The 22,225-nt window shown below is 51.7% G+C and overlaps 1 protein-coding gene across 1 annotated transcript; it reads left to right on the top strand.

The window, feature by feature from the left end:
• Positions 1-248: 248 nt before the first annotated feature.
• ZFR2 (zinc finger RNA binding protein 2) lies at positions 249-20,911 on the top strand. Its single transcript, XM_036314045.1, is given in 23 exon segments — positions 249-296; positions 1,294-1,527; positions 3,051-3,186; positions 3,308-3,579; positions 4,405-4,418; positions 4,963-5,079; positions 5,081-5,138; positions 6,424-6,523; positions 6,526-6,599; positions 6,802-6,812; positions 10,392-10,516; positions 10,519-10,562; positions 11,789-11,804; positions 11,807-11,968; positions 16,655-16,707; positions 17,051-17,105; positions 17,108-17,145; positions 17,229-17,338; positions 18,372-18,559; positions 19,353-19,370; positions 19,373-19,449; positions 20,318-20,407; positions 20,410-20,911. Coding segments are annotated over 23 exon segments (2,163 nt in total). The 3' UTR covers positions 20,533-20,911.
• Positions 20,912-22,225: the final 1,314 nt, after the last annotated feature.

The following is a 22,225-nucleotide window of genomic DNA, read 5'->3' as shown; positions in this document are numbered from 1 at the left end:
AAGCTGGCATAAAATTAAATACAGTACAGTTGAACCCCCCCACCCCCTTATCCAAGGGGTATATGTTTCAGAATTTTCTTACATGATCCTTATTGGTATTGGGCTACAGTCTTTGATAATACCCTCTCTGACAAATGGGCTTTTAAAATTGAGTACTATCTACCAGTGGCTGATATTTAACAGAGCATGGGTGGCTGGGGTCAGAAAGATCTGGGCCTGAATCCTCAGAGAGTTTCCTCAGCTCGACAATGAGGACAGATGGACGATGGATGGTGCCGGCACCTTCTCTACAGGTGGTAAGGCATGAATGAGGTGATGTAGATAAAGCCTCAGAGCTGGGCTTCCCACCGAGCAAGCCACCAATAAAAGCTGATTCTCCTTAGTAAAGTTTTTAGTTTAGTGGTAACCAGTCTTCCATATTTAAAAAATATATATATTTTTTATTGATTTCAGAGAGGAAGGGAGAAGGAGAGAGAGATAAAAACATCTATGATGAGAGATAATCATTGACTGATTGCCTCCTTCACACCCCCTCCTGGGGTCAAACCTGAACCTGGGCATGTGCCCTGACCTGGAATCAAACCTTGACCTCCTGGTTCATGGGTTGACGCTCAGCCATTGAGCCACACCGGCCAGGCCAGTCTTCTGTATTTTAATAATCAGGTCATCCACTTGTTTTTTGGCTTAAAAATACTGTTAAAGTTCAACTTTCTTTGAGGAATCTTGATGTTGAAAAAAAAAAAGAATACCACCCATGTGGTTGAGCCACATACCGTGCCTCAGGTTCCTCTTCCGTGAAATGGGGGCAGCAATGGTCTCTGCCTCACAGGGTTGTCATGAGATTGTGTTTGTTAATGAAGAGAACTTATCACTGTGCCTGTGCTCATTGAAAGGTCTCTACAGGTGTTAGTAGCTGCAGAAGGTACTGTATGGCCCTGGACGGTGGCTCAGTGGTTAGAGCATCGGCCCTTGCACTGAAGGGTCTGGAGTTCTATTCCCTGTCAAAGGCACGTACCTGGGTTGCGATTCACTCCCACTCCCAGTTGGGGTGCGTGCGGGAGGCAACCAGTTGATATGTCTCTCTCACATTGATGTTCCTCTCTCTCTGTCTCTCTCCTCTACCCTCCTCCCTTCCACTCTCTCTGAAAAGCAATGGGAGGAAAAATCCTCAATGAGGATTAACAAAACAACAAAAAGAAGGTACTGTATGAATGTAGGCATCTGAAGCAGCTGACGGTAGTGTCTCCTGTGGTTTATGTGCTCAAGTTCTACATAGAGCCCCATCTACCGCAGCTGGGCTTTCGTGTTGGTTGTGGTTCTAGCACTCAGCCTCCCAGGGCTTTCCACCTCCCTGCTGCTGGAGCCAGCTTCACTGCCCAGCTCACGCCTGGAATGAGCCCTGCCGTGACCCTGCCATTTTCCTCCATGGCCACCCAGCCACCCAGGTCCGGTGGCCCAGCAGGGTATGACGGGCGCCAGCCCCATTCCAACCAGGACTTCGATTATGACAGCAGATCCCTGGAGTCTGCCCCACACCCACCACTGCTCCCTCCTACCAGGTGTCAGCCTGCCTTTCTCCGACCAGCAACAGTCCTTCCTTGAAAGCATGGATGGTATTGAGGGGAAGAGGCATGTGGGCAGCCGGTGCTAGCAGACAGTCCAGGACACGCCTTTACCCTCATGCTCCTGTCCCGTCCATAGAGGTGACTGGGGATGGGCTTGTCCTGGTTGGGCCCTTCCCGTGTGGATAATGCCACTTTCCCCACCTTGGAGTTCTGGGCCACAGATCTGTCCGCTGCATTTCTACTGGGAATTGCCAAGCACCCAGGCTGCACGTGGTCCACCCCGCACCCCTCCAGCCTTTGCCACCCACAGGCTGTCCCTGGCTGGTCAGTACATGGCACCACAGGCCACCTGATTAGCCAAGCTTCACAATTTGGCTCTGTTCCCTCTCACCCTCCCTCTCTTGTCATTGCTTCTCCAAGGCCTTCGACTTCTCCCTCCAGACCCACCCTCCCACAGTTCTGTCCCCTCTCAAGGCCTCCTGGCCTCTGTGCTTTTGTCATTGCCTCCATGGAGTCCCTGATCCACCCACAGCCTGAATCCCCCTCTAAACCAAAATCCAGCCATGCTCCCTGGTGCCCTGGAACCCAGACCCTTGGGAGACCCCTGCCCCTGTGTGGGCAAGTGAGGACACACCTCACCCTTTCTCCCTGCTCTTAGGGTCTCTCCCGTGGAAACCCTCTTGCAGGACAGTTATGGCTATTGACCATTGACAGCATCAGTAGCTGTGGGCCAGCTTTAGCTCCCTGCCATGGCCACACTCTGCCAGCCAGTGGGTCTCTGCAGGGTCAGAGGGTGGGAGTGAGGGCCTGGAGTCACCACATTAAAGTCACATTTAAACATTCCAGATTCATAGGAAAGTCAGGAGTAAATAATGTGAGTGTCAGGGCTATCTTTTCAAATAGGGGTGTGTGTGTGTGTGTGTGTGTGTGTGTGTGTGTGTGTGTATCAGAGAGAGAGACAGACAGAGAGAGACAGAGACAGAGAAAGAAAGACAGAGAGAACGAAAAATGGAGCTGAACGTGTTTTCCAAGGAAGCTTTTCCAGAGTGGAAGGGGTAAGTTCTGTGAGGACTTGGATCTGAGAAGTGGAAGAGATACACATGCTTCCCCTTCATACCCATGACACGGAGGAGGAAGAAGAGTCTGGAAAGGAGTGGTGGGCACAGGTCACACATGAGTCCCAGCCGGGATCAGAGCTCGGGACCGCAGGCCCAGGGCTCCAGGCTTCAGCTGAGACTTAGACATCCAGCGGGCCTTGGCCAGTTGTGCCTGTGGCTCATCCTCAGCGGGCGGCTGTGTTTGCTCTGGTAGCTGGGGAGGCTGGTTGAGGTGGTCATAGGGAATGTGGCTCTCGCTCTCGATCCCTGGGGTAAAGTGTGGTTCTTTAGAGGGTCTCTGCTTGCTCTCCAGGGGCCAAAGGAGCTAATTGTCAGCCCAGCGATGGGTACAGCCAAGTGCAGCCCCCACAGTGGCACCCACTACTAGGAGGCACAGCCAGCCAGCGGCCCATCCTCCAGTTACACCTAACCCTCAGCATCCAGCATCCAGGCCTCCATCTTTGTGTCCACCCTGCCTTCCTCATCCTCAACCTCCTATAGCTTTGCCTCCACCCTGTTCTCAGGTGAGATGGTGGTTTCCTTGAGCATGAAAGTGGGTGAAGCCTGTTACTCAATTTGCAGCAGAAATGAACATAGTCCTGGAAACCAACTCATTTTCCTCTCTTTCTTTTCTCTGCTTCTTAGGACTAAGCTACCCAAGCTGTGACATGTCAGCAGCCCGTCCTTACGATGCTCCACTGCTCCCCCCACAGTTGCAACCTCCACCACCTCCACTCCCAAAGCCTGAGGACTTGTCCCTGTGGGGTGGCTCAGGGAACAGCTCCAGTGTCACTTCTTCCAGCAGCTTCCTGAAGAAGCCACCGGTTCCCACCAGGCTGCTGAAACCCAAGGGTTGGCCCAGGCACCCCCCGCTTCACTACTGTGACATCTGCAAGATCAGCTGTGCTGGTGCCCAGGTCAGCCACCCATGCCTAATGCCTCCCCTCCCTTGTTCCCTGTGGCCAGCCAGAGGTCCGGGTTGGAGCCTGCCCAAGAGAGGCCTGTTATTAAACTTACAACGTCATGTGTGCATCAGAAGTGCCTTAAGATTGCCCTACTGGTGTTTGAGTGGAAGAAATGAGAGCAGCACAGCACTGACTGTTGGCCTTAGAAACCTCGTCTTAAACCCCAAGGTGAGGGGGCTTCTCTTAACTCTGGGTAGGGAAGGCAGTCAGCGGCCCCTCCCGGAGCAGTGAGGGCCCAGGCAGACACGGCTAGTTGAGGTGCGCCTCTGCTGCATGGCTGTTTAGGCAGGGCCACGGGTGGATTACATGGGGCACGAGGGCACATGTATGTGTGTTGTCTCTCCCTGAAACCTTGATAGAACCAATGGGATGGCAGCACCATTTCTTCCCATGGAGCCTGGGATAAACCCAGGTGCTGGAGGTTCTCTGAAGCCCCACCCTAGACCTGGAGAATTCCCTGGGCTGCCACCTCCCACATGCTGGGAGTAGCCCCATGCACACCCCAGTGCTCACAGTGAACACACTGGGCTCTCACACTTATGTGGGTGCTAGGAGATTAAGGTGGGCTCCTCGAAGCCCCACCTCTGGTCCTGCTTCCCTCGGGGGTGGGACACACCAACAGATACTTGAGGGAAGTGACGGCTGCCACGGGATGCAGACTGAGTGGTTCATAACCAGGATTGTACGTCAGGCACTGCATAACCGCTCCACGTGCATTGCCTGATGTATCCATTATGACTGTTTAACCTAGACTTTGTCATTGGTCCCAATTTGCAGATGGAAAAACTGAGGTGAGGCGAGGGGAAGTACCTGGCTCAGGCCTCCCAAAAGTAGTGGAGGCAGAACTCGAACCCAGGTCTCCGACCATCGCTGCTCTTTGCTCCCATGGGATGGGAAGGGGGCTTATTTTATTTTTAGCATCTGTAGCACTGTGTTTCGAATAATCACATGATACTGAAGATAAGAGCATAAAGCAGTTTTGACAACAAACTCCAGAGACTCGCTGGATTTGTCTAATGGGGCCAGGTTACCTATGCCCCTTGGGCCACCTGATGTCTCATTGTTGATTACCTAACGGCTGTTGTGGGGGTTTCCTCAGCCGGGGGCCTGTAGCCAGGGCCCCTCCATAGTTGCATTCAGGTTGGCACCAAGCACTGTGGTCCTTGTTCTCTCAGCTATGACCCAAGCCGACAGGAAATGGCCTCGCAGGGCCCTGTATCCAACTGGCCAGTGTCACACGGGGGTGGAGGGGCTGCGGGAGCCTGGGTTTGCATTGCATTCTCTCCTTCACACTGGCCACCGGAAGCAGGTCCACCTGGTTTCTGGCCGGAGCAGGTTGTATGACACAGCTCTTTCAGGGCCTCGCGAGCCACGGCAGTGGCTGCAGACCCTTGAGGGGAAACTGGCACACAAGTCAGAGAGGCCAGGACAGCTGCCCACCCAAGGAGGCTCTGGAGGCCTCTGGAAGGGGCTGTGACTCACAGCCAGTGGGCCCAGGCTACATGCCCGGGGTAACCTCGGCCATCGTTGTGCGCCCTGCTCCATCTCTGGGTTCAGGTGGGCCTTTCAGGGCCAGGTTTCATGACCTCAGCCAGTTCTCCATCTCACATTTGCACACACATCCTTGGCAGACCTCAGTGAGTCATCCGGAGCTTGCTGGAAGGTGCACACACTGGGTTTCAGGTCTTGGAAGGAAGGCCAAGGGAGGCAGCGGCATTTCTTGCTGAGCAGCCCCTTTTGCTGTGGGAAGGAGGGTGGGAAAAGGAATTGGTGCCCTAGAAAGCCAGGTCACCCCAAGGCATGTGATTCCGGGGCATTAGGAGCTAGCGTGCGCTCTCCTTGGCCGTCGCCCAGAGCCTGAGCAGTGGCCCCACAGGCCTGTCTTGAACAGCTTTCTAGAACTCAAATTCTGACGCTTCTTCCAGCCACTTCCACAGTTCCCAGCCTCCCTGACTTCATCCAAAGACTGCATGTGGCTAAAAGGAAGTGCACCAGCAGCATTTCTTTTCATTTTTGTGTTTTTGTTCAGCCAGTTCAGCATCTTGTTTTGTCCCATGCAAAATGACCACATCAGATAGGACTTCTGCACTTCAGACCTGGTCATTTAACAGTTAAGGAGATGAGGCCCATAAAAGCCGCAACAAAAAGATAAGGGCGCATGATGGGCAGAAATCGAGACAGGGCAAAGGCGGGAGCGCCACAGGGCAGGGCATGTGCCAGAGGTGGCTGAGCTGTAGGAGGAGAAAGGGCACCAGATGGTGGTAGAGGTGAGCTCAGCATGGGAGGGCATGTTGGCTCCTCTGAAAGCCGCCCTTTCGAATAGCTCAGCAGACAGGAAGCCAGCACGCTGGCCTTGAAGGCTGTGCTGTCACTCCTCTGGGCCACCCAGGAAGGCTCAGTGATCCCTTTAGTTTCCCGAGGCCCTGGTTATCATATCTCTTGGGGGTCCTCAGGTGTCTGTCTGTCTGCGCTGGCTGTGGTTGGATGGGAACCTTTGATTTGCACCTTGCTTCGGGAATAGGCCCACTGAATTGGCAGAAAAGCCTCTTGCTTGGAGTGTCGCTATAGGGGAGCCCTCTACCTCCCCCTCAGCCCTGAGCTCCCTGTAGCCAGCAGGGGAGAGGCCCTGGTGTCCTCACTGGGTCACCACCTGTGGGGTCCCCGTCATTCCTCAGCTCCACTCCCCCATGTCCTGCTGCTGCGAGTGCTGCACCTCTGCAGAGCTGACATGCCTCCTGTCGCTGCCCACGGGGCCTGGGGCCTCTCAGCCAACGTGACGTGCACCTTTCCTCACAGCCCACACGCCGGCCGGAATCCAGTGATGACCGCCGCGTCTGGTGCAAGCACGCCCCCATCTAGCCCACAGAGGAGGCGCTCCGGGCTGCCCAGAAGGCTGTGCTCACTCGGAGTGTGCCCTCAAGCTGGTGTTCGACACAGGGGCGGAGAAGGGCAGGGGCAGAGAGCAGGAGGGGGTGATCGCAGGTAATGGAGGTCACCTCATTTTCCCAGGCCCAGGGGTGACTTGGAGGAGGTGAGAGTTCTCACAGGAAGTGGCTGCCAGGAGGGGCAGAGGTGGCTCTTCCTCTGAATGGCTTTGAGCCTCTGCGTAGCAGGGGCTTTCCAGGCCGTGGCAGTAAGTTCACTGAGTCTCTGGTCTCAGGGCTGGAGCCCAAGGCTCAGAGGGAGTTACAGTCGCAGTTGGAGAGCTGTTGTTCGAGGCCAGAATTTACTTTTCCCATTAAAGGTGCATCTAGAAACAGTTCACAAAACATGAACCACCTCTGTTTGCTCATCTATGAAACGAGGATAAGTGTGGTTCTGCCCTGACCCCTCCGCCTCCTGGAGCAGAGGCTGCCCCTTGGTGCCCAGCTGAGTCACTGTTCAAGGCCCCGGGGTGAGGGGGAGGCAGAATGGCCCTGTGCCCTGTGTGGAGTCGTTATACAATTAAAATAATCCGAGAGGGAGTTAGCTTTCCAGGTCCTTTCTCTCTAGGTGGCTTTTTCATTTTCATTTTTTTAATTGTGGTAAAATACTCAGAACATGAAGTTTACCATGTTAACCATTTTTATGTGTACAATACAATGGTGCTAAGTACATTCACAAGGTTGTGCAACCATCACCCACCACTTATCTATTTTAGAATTTTTTCATCATCTAAAACAGAAATCTGTTCCCATTAAATTCCCTGCCCCCCTGCCCCAACCCCTGGCACCCTCTTCGCACTTCCTCTTTCTGGACATTCATGTAGGTGGAATTATGCAGTACGTGTCCTTCTGTGTCTCGCTGATTCCACTTTAGTTTCTCTTCACTACAGTGTTTGCTCCCACTGTGAGTTACAGTGTCACCATAAAAAGACCTCACCCCTCAGCTTAAGCATGCGAACCCCCCAATACATTGCCTCTACTTGGGAAAGTCAGCCTTCTTCACCCTCCTGGTAGGGAAGACAGGAGTGCAAAGAAGACATTTTTTTCATCTTTCCCTTGGCACCCTCATGAAGCCAAAACACAAGACCGCAGAATCTGAGGGGGCGGGTGTGTCTTTGAAGGGTAGAGCCAGTCTAACGCTGAGGCTTGCCTGGGGCTTTGTGCTTGTGCGCAAACCCGGAAAAGAGTACCCGCAGCCCCACTCCCAAGGCCAGGTCTGCCCTCTGGGCCTGTGTGGATGGGCTGGTGCCTGGAAGGTGCCCAGGGGCGTCTGTATTGCAGACAGAAAGGGTGCCAGCCTCTTAAATCTCCACTCATTTTCTGGACAAAATCCCCCCTCACTTAATGATTTGAAGTTTAAAAATCAACAGTAATTCTTTTTTTGTAATCCTCACCTGAGGATATTTTTTCCATTGCTTCTTAAAGAGAGTGAAAAGGGAGGGGGAAGTGGGAGAGAGAGAAAGAGAGACATCATTGTGAGAGAGACACATTGATTGGTTGCCTCCTACCAGGTACTAGGGCAGCCGTGGGCAAACTACGGCCCGCTGGCCGGACTGTTTGAAATGAATAAAACTAAAAAAAAAAAAAGACCGTACCCTTTTATGTAATGATGTTTACTTTGAATTTATATTAGTTCACACAAACACTCCTTCCATGCTTTTGTTCCGGCCCTCTGGTCCAGTTTAAGAACCCATTGAGGCCCTCGAATCAAAAAGTTTGCCCACCCCTGCACTAGGGGCTGTGGATTGAACCCATAACCCAGGTACATGCCCTTGACCGGGGATCAAACCTGAGACCCCTTGGAGCACAGGCCGACACTCTAACCATTGAACACACCTGCCAGGGCAAAAATTAACAGTAATTCTTTAACATCATCAGATATCCAGTCAATGTTGAAATTTCCACTCGTCCCATAGATATCATAACATGTGTTTTTTGTTTGTTTTCTGGGGTTTGTTTCTTTGTTCTCTAGCTTGTGTGAATTGGGATTCAAATTTGTTGACAAACCTCTAAGTCACATATCTGTAGCACATCCCCCCAACCCACACACACACACATACATATCCCCGCCCCGTGTTCTGCTTTCTCTGCTTTCTGAGTCTCAGTTGCAGAGTCTGGTCCTGTTCCCTAATCCAGACGTCCCTGGTCTAGATTTTGCCAGAGGGCTCTGTAGTCCCCAAATGGATAAGACTATATTAACACATTTTTTAATGAAAAGGTTGTCTCCTATCCCTAGAAATGTCACAAAGAAAACCAAGTGGTGCTTAGTGGCAGCTTCTGGAGCAGAGATGGGACATTTGTCTAGAGATCCATCACGAGAGAGCGCCCCAGGCACCAGGCCTGGGAACTGGAGCAGAGGAAGAACCTAGTGGGCTGCGGAGAAACAGGAAGGGGCTGGGGCTAGAGCAGCAGTTTCAGCCAGTGCGCCACACTACCTGACTGTTTAGTCAGGGCACTGGCCTCTTTTCCCTTAGGTTGTCAAACAAAAAAATGACAACAGCCAACACAACAATAGCCCATCGGGTGTAAATGCCCTGTCTTTAACCTTAACTCTAGATCATATAATAGAGTTGTATCTTATTGATCACGTGAATAATAAGGCTGTATCTGATTGGTTAACTTTGTTTTGTTTATAATTAAGGATATGTTGTGTTTTTTTAATCGATTTTTTTTTTTAATCGATTTTAAAGAGAGAGAAAGAAGGGGGGAAAGAAAGAGAGAAACATTGATTCCCGTACCTGCCCCAACCCAGGAATGCGCCCTGACCGGGAATTGAACCTACAACTTTTTGGTGTAAGGGACGATGCTTCAACCAACTGAACCACCTGGCCAGGGCGATTGGTTAATTTTTGGAAATTAACCAGAAATCCTTATATTACAAGTATAGGCACTTGGTTTTTTAAAAAGTCATCTGGAACAAAAAGGGTAGGTAATTACTACTATTTATTTTTTTGTAAATCAAAATTATACCTTTTTTGGTCAGATCAGCAAAAAAATATATATTTTTTAGAGTGCCACAGAATTTTAGTATTAGTTTATGTGTGCCATGAGATGAAAAAGGTTGAAAATCGCTGGGCTAGAAAATCTCATAAGGCCTGAGAGGAAGTGGTGGGAGAGGATGGTGGCATGGAGCCCAGCGGGTCAGGCCGGGGGCTTCAGGCCAGGGCATAAGCACGGGTGTCCTGTCCTGCAGAGGGCCAGTGCCGGGAGGTTAGATGTAGGGCAGACGTGCCAGTCACGTTCACACTGCAGGAAGCCGGCCTGATCTGCAGAGAGCGAGGCTGGGCAGGCATCTCCCTCAGGGCGCTGTGGCCTGCGCACCTGGATGGGCCTGCTCGCCAAGGGTTGAGATGGGAGTGAAGTGACACTAGAGATGGCTTAGAAGGTGCCCAAACCCAAGGGCTGACCAAGGTGGCACCAACTGGCTGAGGACCAGGGGTCACTGGGGTTGCCATCATTGGCCTTTTTCAGAATGCAGTTTATCAGAAAATAGTAACCACCACCAGCCCTTACTGAGCACATACAGGGTGTCCCCAAAATATATATACACACACTTTAACAGCTGAGAGCTCAATTTTGAAAATGAAATGTATTTTAATAAACACTGCCTTTATTCAAAGAGAGTAAACATTTTGGTTCCCAGTGCTGTTCCCAGGTACAGCTTCTCATGTCTCCTTTCGTCAAGTGCACTCTGAGAAACGGGACTCAGAAAGGCCTATTTCACAGATGAGGAAGCTGAGGCACAAAGGGCCCAGCAAGCTGTTGACCCAGGGCAGGGCCACATGCTCCCTTTCTCCCCAACCCTTCTTCTTACACGTGCATTTTTATTTGTCTTCACAGCGGTATCGGCCCCTCTGCTCGGATCCTGAAAGGCGTGATGCAGGTCGGCCTCCTGGCCAAAGGCCTCCTCCTTCAGGGAGACAGGACAGTGCAGCTAATCCTGCTCTGCTCCCAGAAGCCCACCCATGCCTGCTGCAGAGGGTCACGGAGCAGCTGCCCCGGCAGCTCCTGGTAAGGGCAGGTCACCTCTGGGGGTGTGTGGGGTGTGTGGGGGTGGGGGGTGCTGCCAGCCCCTCAGGCTCCCTGGCAGCCATGACTTTGTTTCCACAGGATTTTAAGAAACAAGAGTGGTCATTATTAGATACAATCAGTTTGTTTGTATAAACAGTTGCAAGGAGAAAGAGGTAGAAACTTGAGGGTTCCGTGTAAAGCGAGTTCAGGGAAAATGTAAATGTCCCGCCACGGGAGCGGTGACCGGCCACGGGGAGGGCACATGGTGACGCACGGGCACGTTTGCTGCCTCGCTGACTGAGATTCCGGGGAGAGCAAAGGAAGGAGCCGAGCCGGGAGGCCTGTGGGAGATGGACCGGGTTCTCCGCTCGAGCAGCTCCTGCCCTAGTCGGAGTCCATTTCTCAGGACCACTGGGGAGAGCAAGATCAGGTCATGATTGGCATCGATCATCTTAGGTAAAACCGTCAGTCCCAGGCGGGCTCTTCCTGCTGTGTCGGGCACTGTTCCTGCGAAAATGCTGCCTCGCGCCTCCTGCTGGCTTAGCGAGCACGCTGGCCAGGACCAGATAGACACCTAGCACCTAACTGTAGTTTATCGGCTGTGAGGAAATGAAAGCCTGATGCCAGGTGGAGGGAGGGAGCCATGGCCAACAGGCAGGGGGAGGCACGTGTCCTGACCGAGGACATTTAGGCTGTTCCCAGGGTCCTGCATTACCATTGAGGCTGCACAAAGTCAATGGCCTTGTACACGCCGCTCCACACACGTGAGAGCTCAGCCGACGGCAGGGTCAGTGGGTCAGAGGCACAAGCCTGGAGCTCCTGGTAAGTGTTGCCAGGTCAGCGCCCCTCAGACTTCTCACAGGTGATGATGGTGCCTCATTATAGTTTTAATGGGCTTCTCTCTTACGTGGGGGTCATCTGTGTCATGGTGTAAAAAGGGACACTCCTGTTTCCTTTCCTTCCAACTATCTGTGATATCAGTGGCCAGCTGTTGCTTTTTAAAAGTTTATTGGATTGCTGTCATTATTAAGGGCATTTTTTACATGTGAAGGCACCTTATTTGCAGGGTTCGTCTGTGTGTGTACTGCTGGAGGGCGGGCTATGTCTCAGCCCCATGGAGGCTCCAGGCGCCCAGCACAGGGCCTGCCACCTGACCATGTCCTTGCTGCTTGCAGCCGTCTCTCGGCTGGAGTGACTCAGCCTAGTGTTGTGTTTGCACCTCACAGATGGTAACGGAGGACAAGTAGAGGTCTCCTCTGGTCCTGAAGCCAACATCATCATCTCATCCTGTGAGGAGCCCAGAATACGGGTCACTGTCTCTGTCACCTTGCCCCTAATGCCGGAGGATCCATCTATGGACAGAGGTGCAGCCAGGCCCTTCTGTCCAGCCCCCTCCCACACACCAGGTGGCTTAGGGAAGTGTCTGACTCTGCTCTGGGCAGAGGAAGAGGGTTGGGGTGCAGCCTTCTGGCGCTTCTGTCAGCCCCGGATGCCACTGCTCAGATAAGAGCTGGGCCTCAGGGCAGCGGAGGAAATGAGCTAGTGACAGTGTCAGGCGGGCTCAGAACCAGGCTGTGGTGTGCTCCTGGGCCTTGCTCGTGCAGCACCATGCTCCTCCCTTGCCTCCAATCCAGTGCGGACACCTGCCCAGTGGAAACCAGTTGTGCCAGGTCCCAGGAGCTCAGATTGTCCATCTGCCCGCAGCAGAGGCCACAGCAGAGGTCACAGCAGAACCTGCTGCCCCAGCACTGCTCGTGCGGGACATGAGCGTCGGAGCTTGAGTCACATTGGCATTGCTCAAGAGAGTGGGAGGGGTGTTGCGCCAGGCCAGAGGGCAGCCAGGGCCTTGAGTCACGGCCACCGGTGAAGGCCGTGACAGGGAAGCACCCTGAGGCTCATCGAGCCTGGAACCTCCTGGAACAGCCCCCAGGACCATTTTCCAAATTCCATCCATTCTTGAACCCTCTTCATGATTGTTGTTTACTACCAACATTTTTCTTTAAATCAATTCACTTTTAACACAATTTTTTTTTAAAATATATTTTTAATGATTTCAGAGAGGAAGGGAGAGGGAGAGAGAGAGACAAACATCAATGATGAGAGAGCTGCCTCCTGCATGCCTCCTACTGGGGATCAAGTCCGAAATCCAGGCATGTGCCCTTGACTGAAATCAAACCTGGGACCCTTCAATCCGCAGGCGGATGCTCTCCACTGAGCCAAACTGGCCAGGGCAACACATTTTTAAAGAGGAGAACCTATGACTGTAAGTGGGAAGCCATTATTTATTGTCATAAATGGAGAGTTGTCTAAAAATCAATCCAGGGGGTGATGAACAACATTAAATTCTAGCTGAAGGCCCTGCTGGGCTGTGCTCAAACACACAAACAAGGTGGAGATTGGGAATGTTAGAAAGTGTTAACCATCTGTGGTCACAAGATGGAGGCTGACCGGAAAGATTAAGATGCGGAAACCCCTCTGTAACGAACATACTTTCCATGACCCCCAGGAGCCTGTCAGCCTCACTTAGGCGTCTCCTCACTCCACGCCCGGCTGGCTGTTGCGGGGAGGGTAGCTTCTAACCCAATGATGGCGAACCTTTTGAACTCAGCGTGTCAGCATTATGAAAAACCCTAACTTAACTCTGGTGCCGTGTCACATATAGAAAGTTTTTGATCTTTGCAACCATAGTAAAACAAAGATTTATATTTTTGATATTTATTTTATATATTTAAATGCCATTTAACAAAGAAAAATCAACCAAAAAATGAGTTCGCGTGTCACCTCTGACACGTGTGTCATAGGTTCACCATCACTGTTCTAACCCCTCCTCAAAGACACACCCCTGCCACTTCCACCCCAACCTGTGACAGGGAGGCAACACACACAGGACCCGTGGTGATATTTATGGGTGAAAGTGAAACCTGTGCTCCGTCATGTGACCTAAATAAACCAGGGTGTCCTAGAAGGAGAAGAGAATATTCTTGAAGTAACCATAGTAGGAAAAAAAAAATGGATCTGAATTTCTCTCAAACATGGAGGCCTTTGTTATCAATGATGGGATGTGTTCTAATCAGATCCACTTTCTCCACTTAATTAATTAATTAATTTTTTTATTGGCTAAAATTTTACGTCTCCTTTTTCCCCAATTGACATTTCCGCTCCCCCCGCCCCCCCGCAGCCATTCCCACCCCAGGCAAGCCCCCACCACCCCAGTGTCTGTGTCCATTGGTTATGCTAATATGCATGCATACAAGTCCTTCCCCCTCCCCTGCCATTTGTCTCTGGATCTATTCTTGTTCATCAAATTATATTGATCATTATATCCCACATATGAGTGAGATCATGTGATATTTATCTTTCTCCAACTGGCTTATTTCGCTTAGCATAATGCTCTCCAGTTCCATCCACGCTGTTGCAAATGGTTCAAGTTCCTGCTTTTTTATAGCGGCATAGTATTCCATTGTGTAGATGCACCGTAGTCTTTTAATCCACTCATCTGCTGATGGGCACTTAGGTTGTTTCCAAATCTTAGCTATTCTAAATTGTGCTGCTATGAACATAGGGGTGTATATATCCTTTCTGGTTGGTGTTTCTGGTTTCTTGGGGATATAGTCCTAGAAGTGGGATTACTTGGTCAAATAGGAGTTCCATTTTTAACTTTTTGAGGAAACTCCACACTGTTCTCCACAGTGGCTGCACCAGTCTGCATTCCCACCAGCAGTACATGAGGGTTCCTTTTTCTCCACATCCTCGCCAGCACTTGTCATTTGTTGATTTGTTGATGATAGCCATTCTGACAGGTGTGAGATGGTACCTCATTGTTGTTTTGATTTGCATCTCTCAGATGATTAGTGACTTTGAGCATGTTTTCATATGTCTCTGGGTCTTCTGTATGTCCTCTTTCGAAAGTGTCTATTTAGATCCTTTGCTCATTTTTTGATTGGATCGTTTATCTTCCTTTTGTTAAGTTGTATGAGTTCTCTGTAACTTTTAAAGATTAAACCCTTATCAGAAATATCAGGCGAATATGTTCTCTCATGCAGTGGGCTTTCTTATTTTGTTGATGGTTTCTTTTGCTGTGCAGAAGCTTTTTTAAAAATATTTTTTTATTATTGATTTTAGAGAGGAAGGGAAAGGGAGAGAGAGATAGAAACATCAATGATGAGAGAGAATCATTGATCGGCTACCTCCTGCACGCCCCACACAGGGGATTGAGCCCACAACCTGGGCATGTGCCCTGGCTGGGAATCGAACCTTGACCTCCTGGTTCATAGGTCAACACTCAACCATTGAGCCATGCCAGCCTGGCCAGAAGCTTTTTATTTTGATGTAGTCCCATTTGTTTATTTTCTCCTTAGTCTCCATTGCCCTAGGAGCTGTGTCTGTAAAGATATTGCTATGACATATGTCTGCTATTTTGCTGCCTATGGAGTCTTGTAGGGTTTTTATGGTTTCCTGTCTTACATTTAAGTCCTTTAGCCATTTTGAGTTTGTTTTTGTGTATGGTGTAAGTTGGTGATCTAGTTTCATTTTTTTGCATGTATCTGACCAAATTTCCCAGCACCATTTATTGAAGAGACTGTCTTGACTCCATTGTATACTCTTGCCTCCTTTGTCAAATATTAATTGAGCATAATGGCTTGGGTAGATTTCTGGGTTCTCTGTTCTGTTCCATTGGTCTATATGTCTGTTCTTGTGCCAGTACCAGGCAGTTTTGAGAACTGTGGCTTGGTAATATAGCTTAATATCAGGTATTGTGATTCCTCCAACTTTGTTCTTCTTTCTCAGGATTGCTGTGGCTATTCGGGGTCTTTTTTTTATTCCAGATGAACTTTTAGAGAGTTTGTTCTAGATCTTTGAAATATGCCGTTGGTATTTTAATGGGGATTGCATTGAATCTGTAGATTGCTTTGGGTAGTATAGACATTTCAATGATATTGATTCTACCAATTCATGAACATGGTATGTTCTTCCATTTGTTTATGTCTTCCTCTATTTCTTTTTTCAATGTCCTGTAGTTTTCCAAGTACAGGTCTTTTATGTCCTTAGTTAAGTTTATTCCTAGGTATCTTAGTTTTTTTGGTGCAATGATAAATGGTATTTTTTTTTTTTTCGTTTCTCTTTCTGTGAGTTCATTATTGGTGTAGAAAAAGGCCATAGATTTCTGGGTGTTAATTTTGTATCCTGCTACATTGCCAAATTCATTTATTAGGTCTAGTAGTTTTTTGATGGAGTCTTTGGGGTTTTCTGTGTATAATATTATGTCATCTGCAAATAAGGACAGTTTTACTTATTCTTTTCCAATTTGGTTGCCTCTTATTTCTTTTTCTTCTCTGATTGCTATGGCTAGCACTTCCAGTACTATGTCAAACAGGAGTGGTGAAAGTGGGCATCCCTGTCTTGTTCCTGTTCTTAGGGGAAATGAGTTTAGTTTTTGCCCATTGAGTATGATGTTGGCTGTAGGTTTGTCATATAAGGTTTTTATTATGTTGAGGTATGATCCCTCTATTCCCACTTTGCTGAGAGTTTTTATCAAGAAAGTGTGTTGGATCTCCCCTTTTTAAAAAAATCCTCACCCAAGGATATGTTTAGAGAGAAAGAGAGAGAAACATCAATGTGAGAGAAAAACATCTATTGGTTGCCTCCCGTATGTGCCCTGACCAGGGATTGAACCCACAACCTTTTGGTATACGGGACAATGCTCCTACAACTGAGCCACCTGGCCAGGGCCCACTTTCTCCCTTTTAATTATGCAGCTGGAAGTTTCTGGAAATCTGGCTTAGTTTATAGTTTCCCGTTGGCACCGTAGTTTGCTAACAGAGGAGTCAGCCCTGAGGCGCTCATCATAAGCATTAAAGGCCTTCCTGGTGGGCACTGGCTTCAGAGGAGAGAGGATTTCACAGAAATGATTTCTCTGTCCCTGCAGGGCCCAGAGGAAAGGAGATCTGGGAGGAAGCGCGTGTCTTCTGGGGAAATAAAACGAGGCCCATGTGGCCCAGGGAAGGAGCAAAGCGGGAAAGGGCACCTCGCTCGCATGCCCATTTCTTCTAGAAGGAATGGAAGTGCCTTGCCTGACCAGGGGACATCTTGAGCCAGGAAGTGTCTCCAGTCGCTGGCCGCCCTCCACCATGCGAAGTGGTTCCAGGTTAGGAGGAGGGCTGGGGGGCTCACACATGCCTGTCCTGTCGCTGCCTCCTTAGCCGACTCCTGGGCTAGCTGTTTGGCTCACGTCTCCTGCCACTGTGGCAGATGGGTTGGAATCAGAGCAGGGCCAGTTCTGTTGGCCTGTGCCCATTTGGGAGTGGAGTCCACTCCCAGCCACCACCCTCCAGGCCGACTGTGCCCCCCGGAGACCCTCCCTAACCTCCACTGCCAAGACAGGAGTCTGGCCGGCTCACCGCCCCAGGGTCCACCCTCGTTCCCTTGGCCTCACACCCACCCATGTGCATGTGGTTTCCAGAGCTAACTGTGTGCTTCTTCTCCCAAAGGCACGAGCTGGCGGCCCACAGCCCTGTGTAATCGTCATCAGGGTTTTTGGGGACCTCTCCAGCGTGTGCCAACCTGTGGGGCCCTGCCAGACTGGGTAAGGCAGCGCCAGGCAGCCAGCCTGCTCTGGGAAGCCCACGAGGGCCTTATCTCCTCCTGGACAGCAGATTCCCCTCCCAGCGCTTGGCTTTCCCCCGAGCGGCTGGCATCAGCCTGCGTGCCCAGGAGAGGCAGGTCACGGCAGGGGTATCCCAGGGGCCCCTGGGCACCAGGAAGAGGCCTGCTCTGGAGTGCAGCCTCCCTTGACTGTATTTTCTTTTTTAATTATTTTTAAAAAATATATTTTATTGATTTTTCACAGAGAGGAAGGGAGAGGGATAGAGAGTTAGAAATATCTATGAGAGAGAAGCATCGATCAGCTGCCTCCTGCACCGCCCCCCCGCCCCCCACTGGGGATGTGCCTGCAACCAAGGTACATGCCCTTGACCGGAATCGAATCTGGGACCCTTCAGTCCGCAGGCTGATGCTCTATCCGCTGAGCCAAACCAGTTAGGGCTCTTTTTATTTTTTATACTGCTTTTTCTTTTTTTTAAATATATTTTTATTGATTTTAGAGAGGAAAGGAGAGGGAGAGAGAGATAGAAACATGGATGATGAGAGAGAATCATCAATTGCTGCCTCCTGCACACCCCGCACTGGGGATCAACTCCACAACTGGGCGTGTGCCCTGACTAGGAACCATGACACTCAACCACTGAGCCATGCTGGCCAGGCTAACTGTATTTTCTTACTCCCTTGACCTCGCTGTCTTGAACTGGCATGCTACTGGCTAAATGTACCACAGGTCACAGAGATCAAGTTTTGGGTTTTTTTTTAATAATTCTTTATTGTTGAAAATATTACATATGTCCCCCTTTTCCCCCCATTGACCCTCTCCAGCCTGCCCCAGGCCTTCAGCACCCTATTGTCTGTGTCCAGGGGTTATGCATATATGCATACAAGGTCTTTGGTTGATTACCCCCGACACACACACACACACACACACACACACCCTCTACCCCTCTTCCCTCTGAGATTCCTCATCGAACAAGTTTCTTTTAACCCTTGACCCCCTAGTTTGCAATGTTACAATTGATGGGATTTTGCCAATGGGGCAACTGAGGGTTAGAGAGTGAAGAAAATTGCCCTTGGCCACACCAGGAGGTGTGGAGGCCTCTGTGACACCTCCCTACTCTGAGGAGGTCAAGAGTGGGTGGGATTTAGAGAAAGAGCTGGGAGGGGCTGCCTGTCCTGAGGTCCCTGAAACCCCAGCTGAGCCCACAGAGCCCTCCAGTGGGAGGGGAACTGGCCACGCGCTCTCCTCAAAGGCAGCGTCTCCTTCTCCATCCTGCCTGGCCCAGGCCATGAGCTGCTGGTGGAGAAGGCTCTGAGCAGTGCCCTGGGGCCCCTGAGCCCCGGGGACCCCGTGTGAGGGGTCCTGGAGTGTGTGGCCTCAGGGACACTCATGACAGGTCAGTCCCCGTCAGCTGGGGAGCCCAGAATCCTGGGCACATGGCAGAGACAGGGTCATAGTGAGGTACAGGACCCTCTCGCCAACACTCAAGAACAGCGTCCAACCCAAATGGGAGGAGGGACTCAGACACGCCACCCTCTACCCCCAGGGGAAAGGAACAGCCCAGTAGCAGGTGGAACTCTCTCACCACAAAGGAGGGCAAGGTCCAGGGCAGATGGGGCAGCAAGGGTCCTGCCCTCATCTGTCGTCTGTCGGCTGAGCACCCACTCTCTGGTGGCAGCCCACCCTTTCGGGAGGCCGGGTGTCGCAGGTGATGGCCTTGGCGGGAGTATTTCTGAAGGAAAGCAGCAGACACGGATAACCGGCTCGAGCGGAGATGTTCCCCACAGTGTGGCTTGCCGAAGCAGAACGGGAGAGAAGCATCTGTGCTCTCATGAGATGTCAGAGACAGAGGTGCTGTTTTCCAGCCCTTTTAGTGACATGGATGATATCATATGAAGTGAAAGGAGAGAAAACACTGGCCTGAGGTGTGAGCCTGTTGTATGACTATATGCTCGTGCACGCGCGCTCGCACACACACACACACACACACACACACCTGCAGGAAGGCGTTCTGCTGGCTGTACTTCCGGGGTCAGAGGGAGGTGTGGCCCAGGTGAGATGCCTCCAGGGGAGATCCGTGGGTGCAGAGGGTACAGTCACACACCCCGTGCTGGGACCCTCAGGCCCGGGCGGTGGCAGTCTCTCACGAGGGTGCTCTATCTTCTTTCCACCCCCACCCCCTCGCAAAGATGGGCCTGGGCTCGGGGATCCTGTGAGAGAGACCAGACGGACGCGCTCGAGTCCATGACCCTCCAGCAGCGGGAAGACATCACAGCCAGCGCCCAGGTAGGATGGCCAGCCCCTGGGGCTCCCCAGCTCCGGGCCAGCTCAGCCAGGCTGTGGGCGGCATCCCCCCCCCCCCCCCCCCCCCGACCCAGTTGCAGCTATGCAACTTCCCAAGAAATGGTCTGGGGTTCCACTTCCCTCCCCTGCAGAGGCGGGGGGCCTGTGGGAGAGTGGCCCCTGGGTGACAAGACTGCCTCTGAGGGCTGGGCGGCTTGGCTCAGAGCTGAAGCCACCACAGTGACGAGGCGCAGACCTGGGGCCTCACTGGCAGGGACTGACCTGGCTGTTCCCACCGCGCGCGCGCGCGCGCGCGCGCGCGCACACACACACACACACACACACGCACGCGTGCGCACACACATACACACACATGCACACACACATGCACACGGACAACACATATACACACATACACACACACACACACACACACACACACACACACACACACACACACACACACACGTGCTCTGTAAACACCCCGCTGCGGCTGGCCAGCCTCAAGCACGAAAGCCAAGTCCCCACCTGTGCTTCCCCTTTGGTTTGTAAGAAAGTCCCCCAGCGACATAAATCCCATCGGGCCTGACATTTAGGAATTGTCTTCATGGAAAAACTCAAATTGCTTCTGATCAGAGCCAGACGGGGAGATGCAGGATTTGGGGTCCCCGCAGTGTTCCCAGGGCCTTCCTGGCAAGTCCTGCCCTGAGCAGCCTGAGCGTCCAGTGCAGTTCCTCGTGCCTGATGGTAACTGAGCTCAGCAGTTGCTAGAAGGGTGATGGCAAGGGCAGGATGCCTGGCGAGCCGCGGGGCCAGGGGCTGGGTGAGTCGGTCGCAGGCAGGAGGGTGCCGCCAGGCTGTCTGCCCCCAGCACGCCCTGGGCATGTTGGCATTTCAGCAGATCCACAAGATCCTGGGCATGGGCCCCCTGCCACCACCCAGAAGCAGGCTGGGTTGCGCTTCCACTTCCGGAAGAGGCCTCCTGAGGCCTGTGAGGCTGAGGAAGGCCCGAGGAAGCAGGCCAGCTCAGCGGAGAGGGGCTGTGTGATGGCCCCGCCTCCCCAGCAGGACCTGACCTGCCTCTGAGTGGCTGCTCCATCCCCCACATGGGACAGATATGTTCTCCTTTCCAGTTATGTTCCATGGGTTCCATTTAAAACACTTGTGCTTTGATCCTCTGAAATCGCATCACCCAGGGATGAGAACTCTGGGAGGGGCACCACCCCAAGGTGTCCCCAATGCTGCACAGAAGATTTAGAAGGTGTAGTGCAGCCCAAGCTGGTTTGGCTCAGTGGATAGAGCATCGGCCTGTGGACCGAAGGGTCCCGGGTTCAATTCCCGTAGAGGGCACGTACCTCATTTACAGGCTCCTCTCGGGCCTGGGACCTGGTCAGGGCGTGTTCAAGAGGCAACCAATCGATGTGTTTCTCACACTGATGTTTCTCTCTGTCTTTCCCTCTCTCTTCCACTCTAAAAATCAATGGGAAAGTACCCTCGGGTGAGGATTTAAAAAAAAATAAAAATAAGAAGACATAGCACAGTGACTTTGAACCCTGGCACCTTTGCTAGCTGGTTGTAGCAGGCGCATTATCCACTGAAATAGGAAGTGGCCGGGGCCTGACTGCTCCTACTTCCCTTGGAGGGCAGGCTGCTTGCTTTTGCCTCTTCCGCCTCCATCCCCTTCCTGAGGGAGCGCCCCTCCCTGCCTCTTACAGGCACCCGGACAACACCCCTTTGCTGGTCCTGGCCGCAGCCACAGACATCCTTTACCTCACATGGGGAGCTTCACCTTACACACCTCTCTCCCTTTAATCCTGGTTCAGCGACTCTGCATTCACCCCACGGCCCAGGCTCACTGCCACCACCACTGCAGGGAGTCCTGGGTTCCTTTGTGCTGGGACAAACCATCAGAAAGTCCCGCTTCTACTCTTCATCCACATTGTCACTCTGCTGCTTCAACCCTCCATCAGCAGGAGCTCTGGCTAAAAGTCAGAATTGCACTCAGGATAGAACCCCGAATCCCAGGGAAGCCCCCACAAGAACCCATCTGCCACTCTCCCTCAATAACTCCACTTCAGACCCACCAGCCTCTGCTTGTCATCAGACCAGCCAATCTTATTCCTGCCCCCAGGGCCTTTGCACATGCTGTTCCCACTGCATAGCAAGCTCTTCCCCTGACCTTCCTTCCTTCAGATCTCAGCTCAGATGTCGCCTCCTCAGAGAGGCCTCCTTGACCTCCTCAGCCTGCTACATAACTGATTAAAATCACTTGGTACCTGCCTTCCTCCCAGGATGTGAATTCTCTGGGGGCAGGAAATAGATCTACTTTACTCACCACAGGACCCACAGGTCTAGAGCAGACCAAGTACATAGTAGTAGCTCAATAAATATGTTAAAGGCTTGAAGTCATGCTCTGATGCCCAAGCACAGGTCTCTTCATAAGAGGAATTTGCCTCCGGGCAGTTAGGAAGACACCATTTGTTTCTGTCTTTTCCCAGGAATGACTGTAACAGCTGGGCCCAGAGACATCAGTGAGGGCAGTGGCAGTATGATGAAGGGAAGGGAGAGTGGGTCCGTCTTTGGGACCAGGATGTGGCTGTAGGAGCCACAGCCTCACCTGGTGGAAAGCCCTGTGTTCTGCTGCTGTGGCCAACTGCCAAGGGCAGCTCTTGGAAACGACATCGCCCACTGTTCTCCAGTCCCATCCCTGGCTCCCGGGGAAGATGGATATATATTTGCCACCAGGTGGTTTAAGGCCAATTCTGTTGACAGAAAATGA

Source organism: Myotis myotis, unplaced genomic scaffold (assembly GCF_014108235.1).
Source record: "Myotis myotis isolate mMyoMyo1 unplaced genomic scaffold, mMyoMyo1.p scaffold_m19_p_6, whole genome shotgun sequence".
NCBI classification, from domain to species: Eukaryota; Metazoa; Chordata; class Mammalia; order Chiroptera; family Vespertilionidae; genus Myotis; species Myotis myotis.
This window is presented reverse-complemented; position numbering and strand designations above follow the sequence as displayed.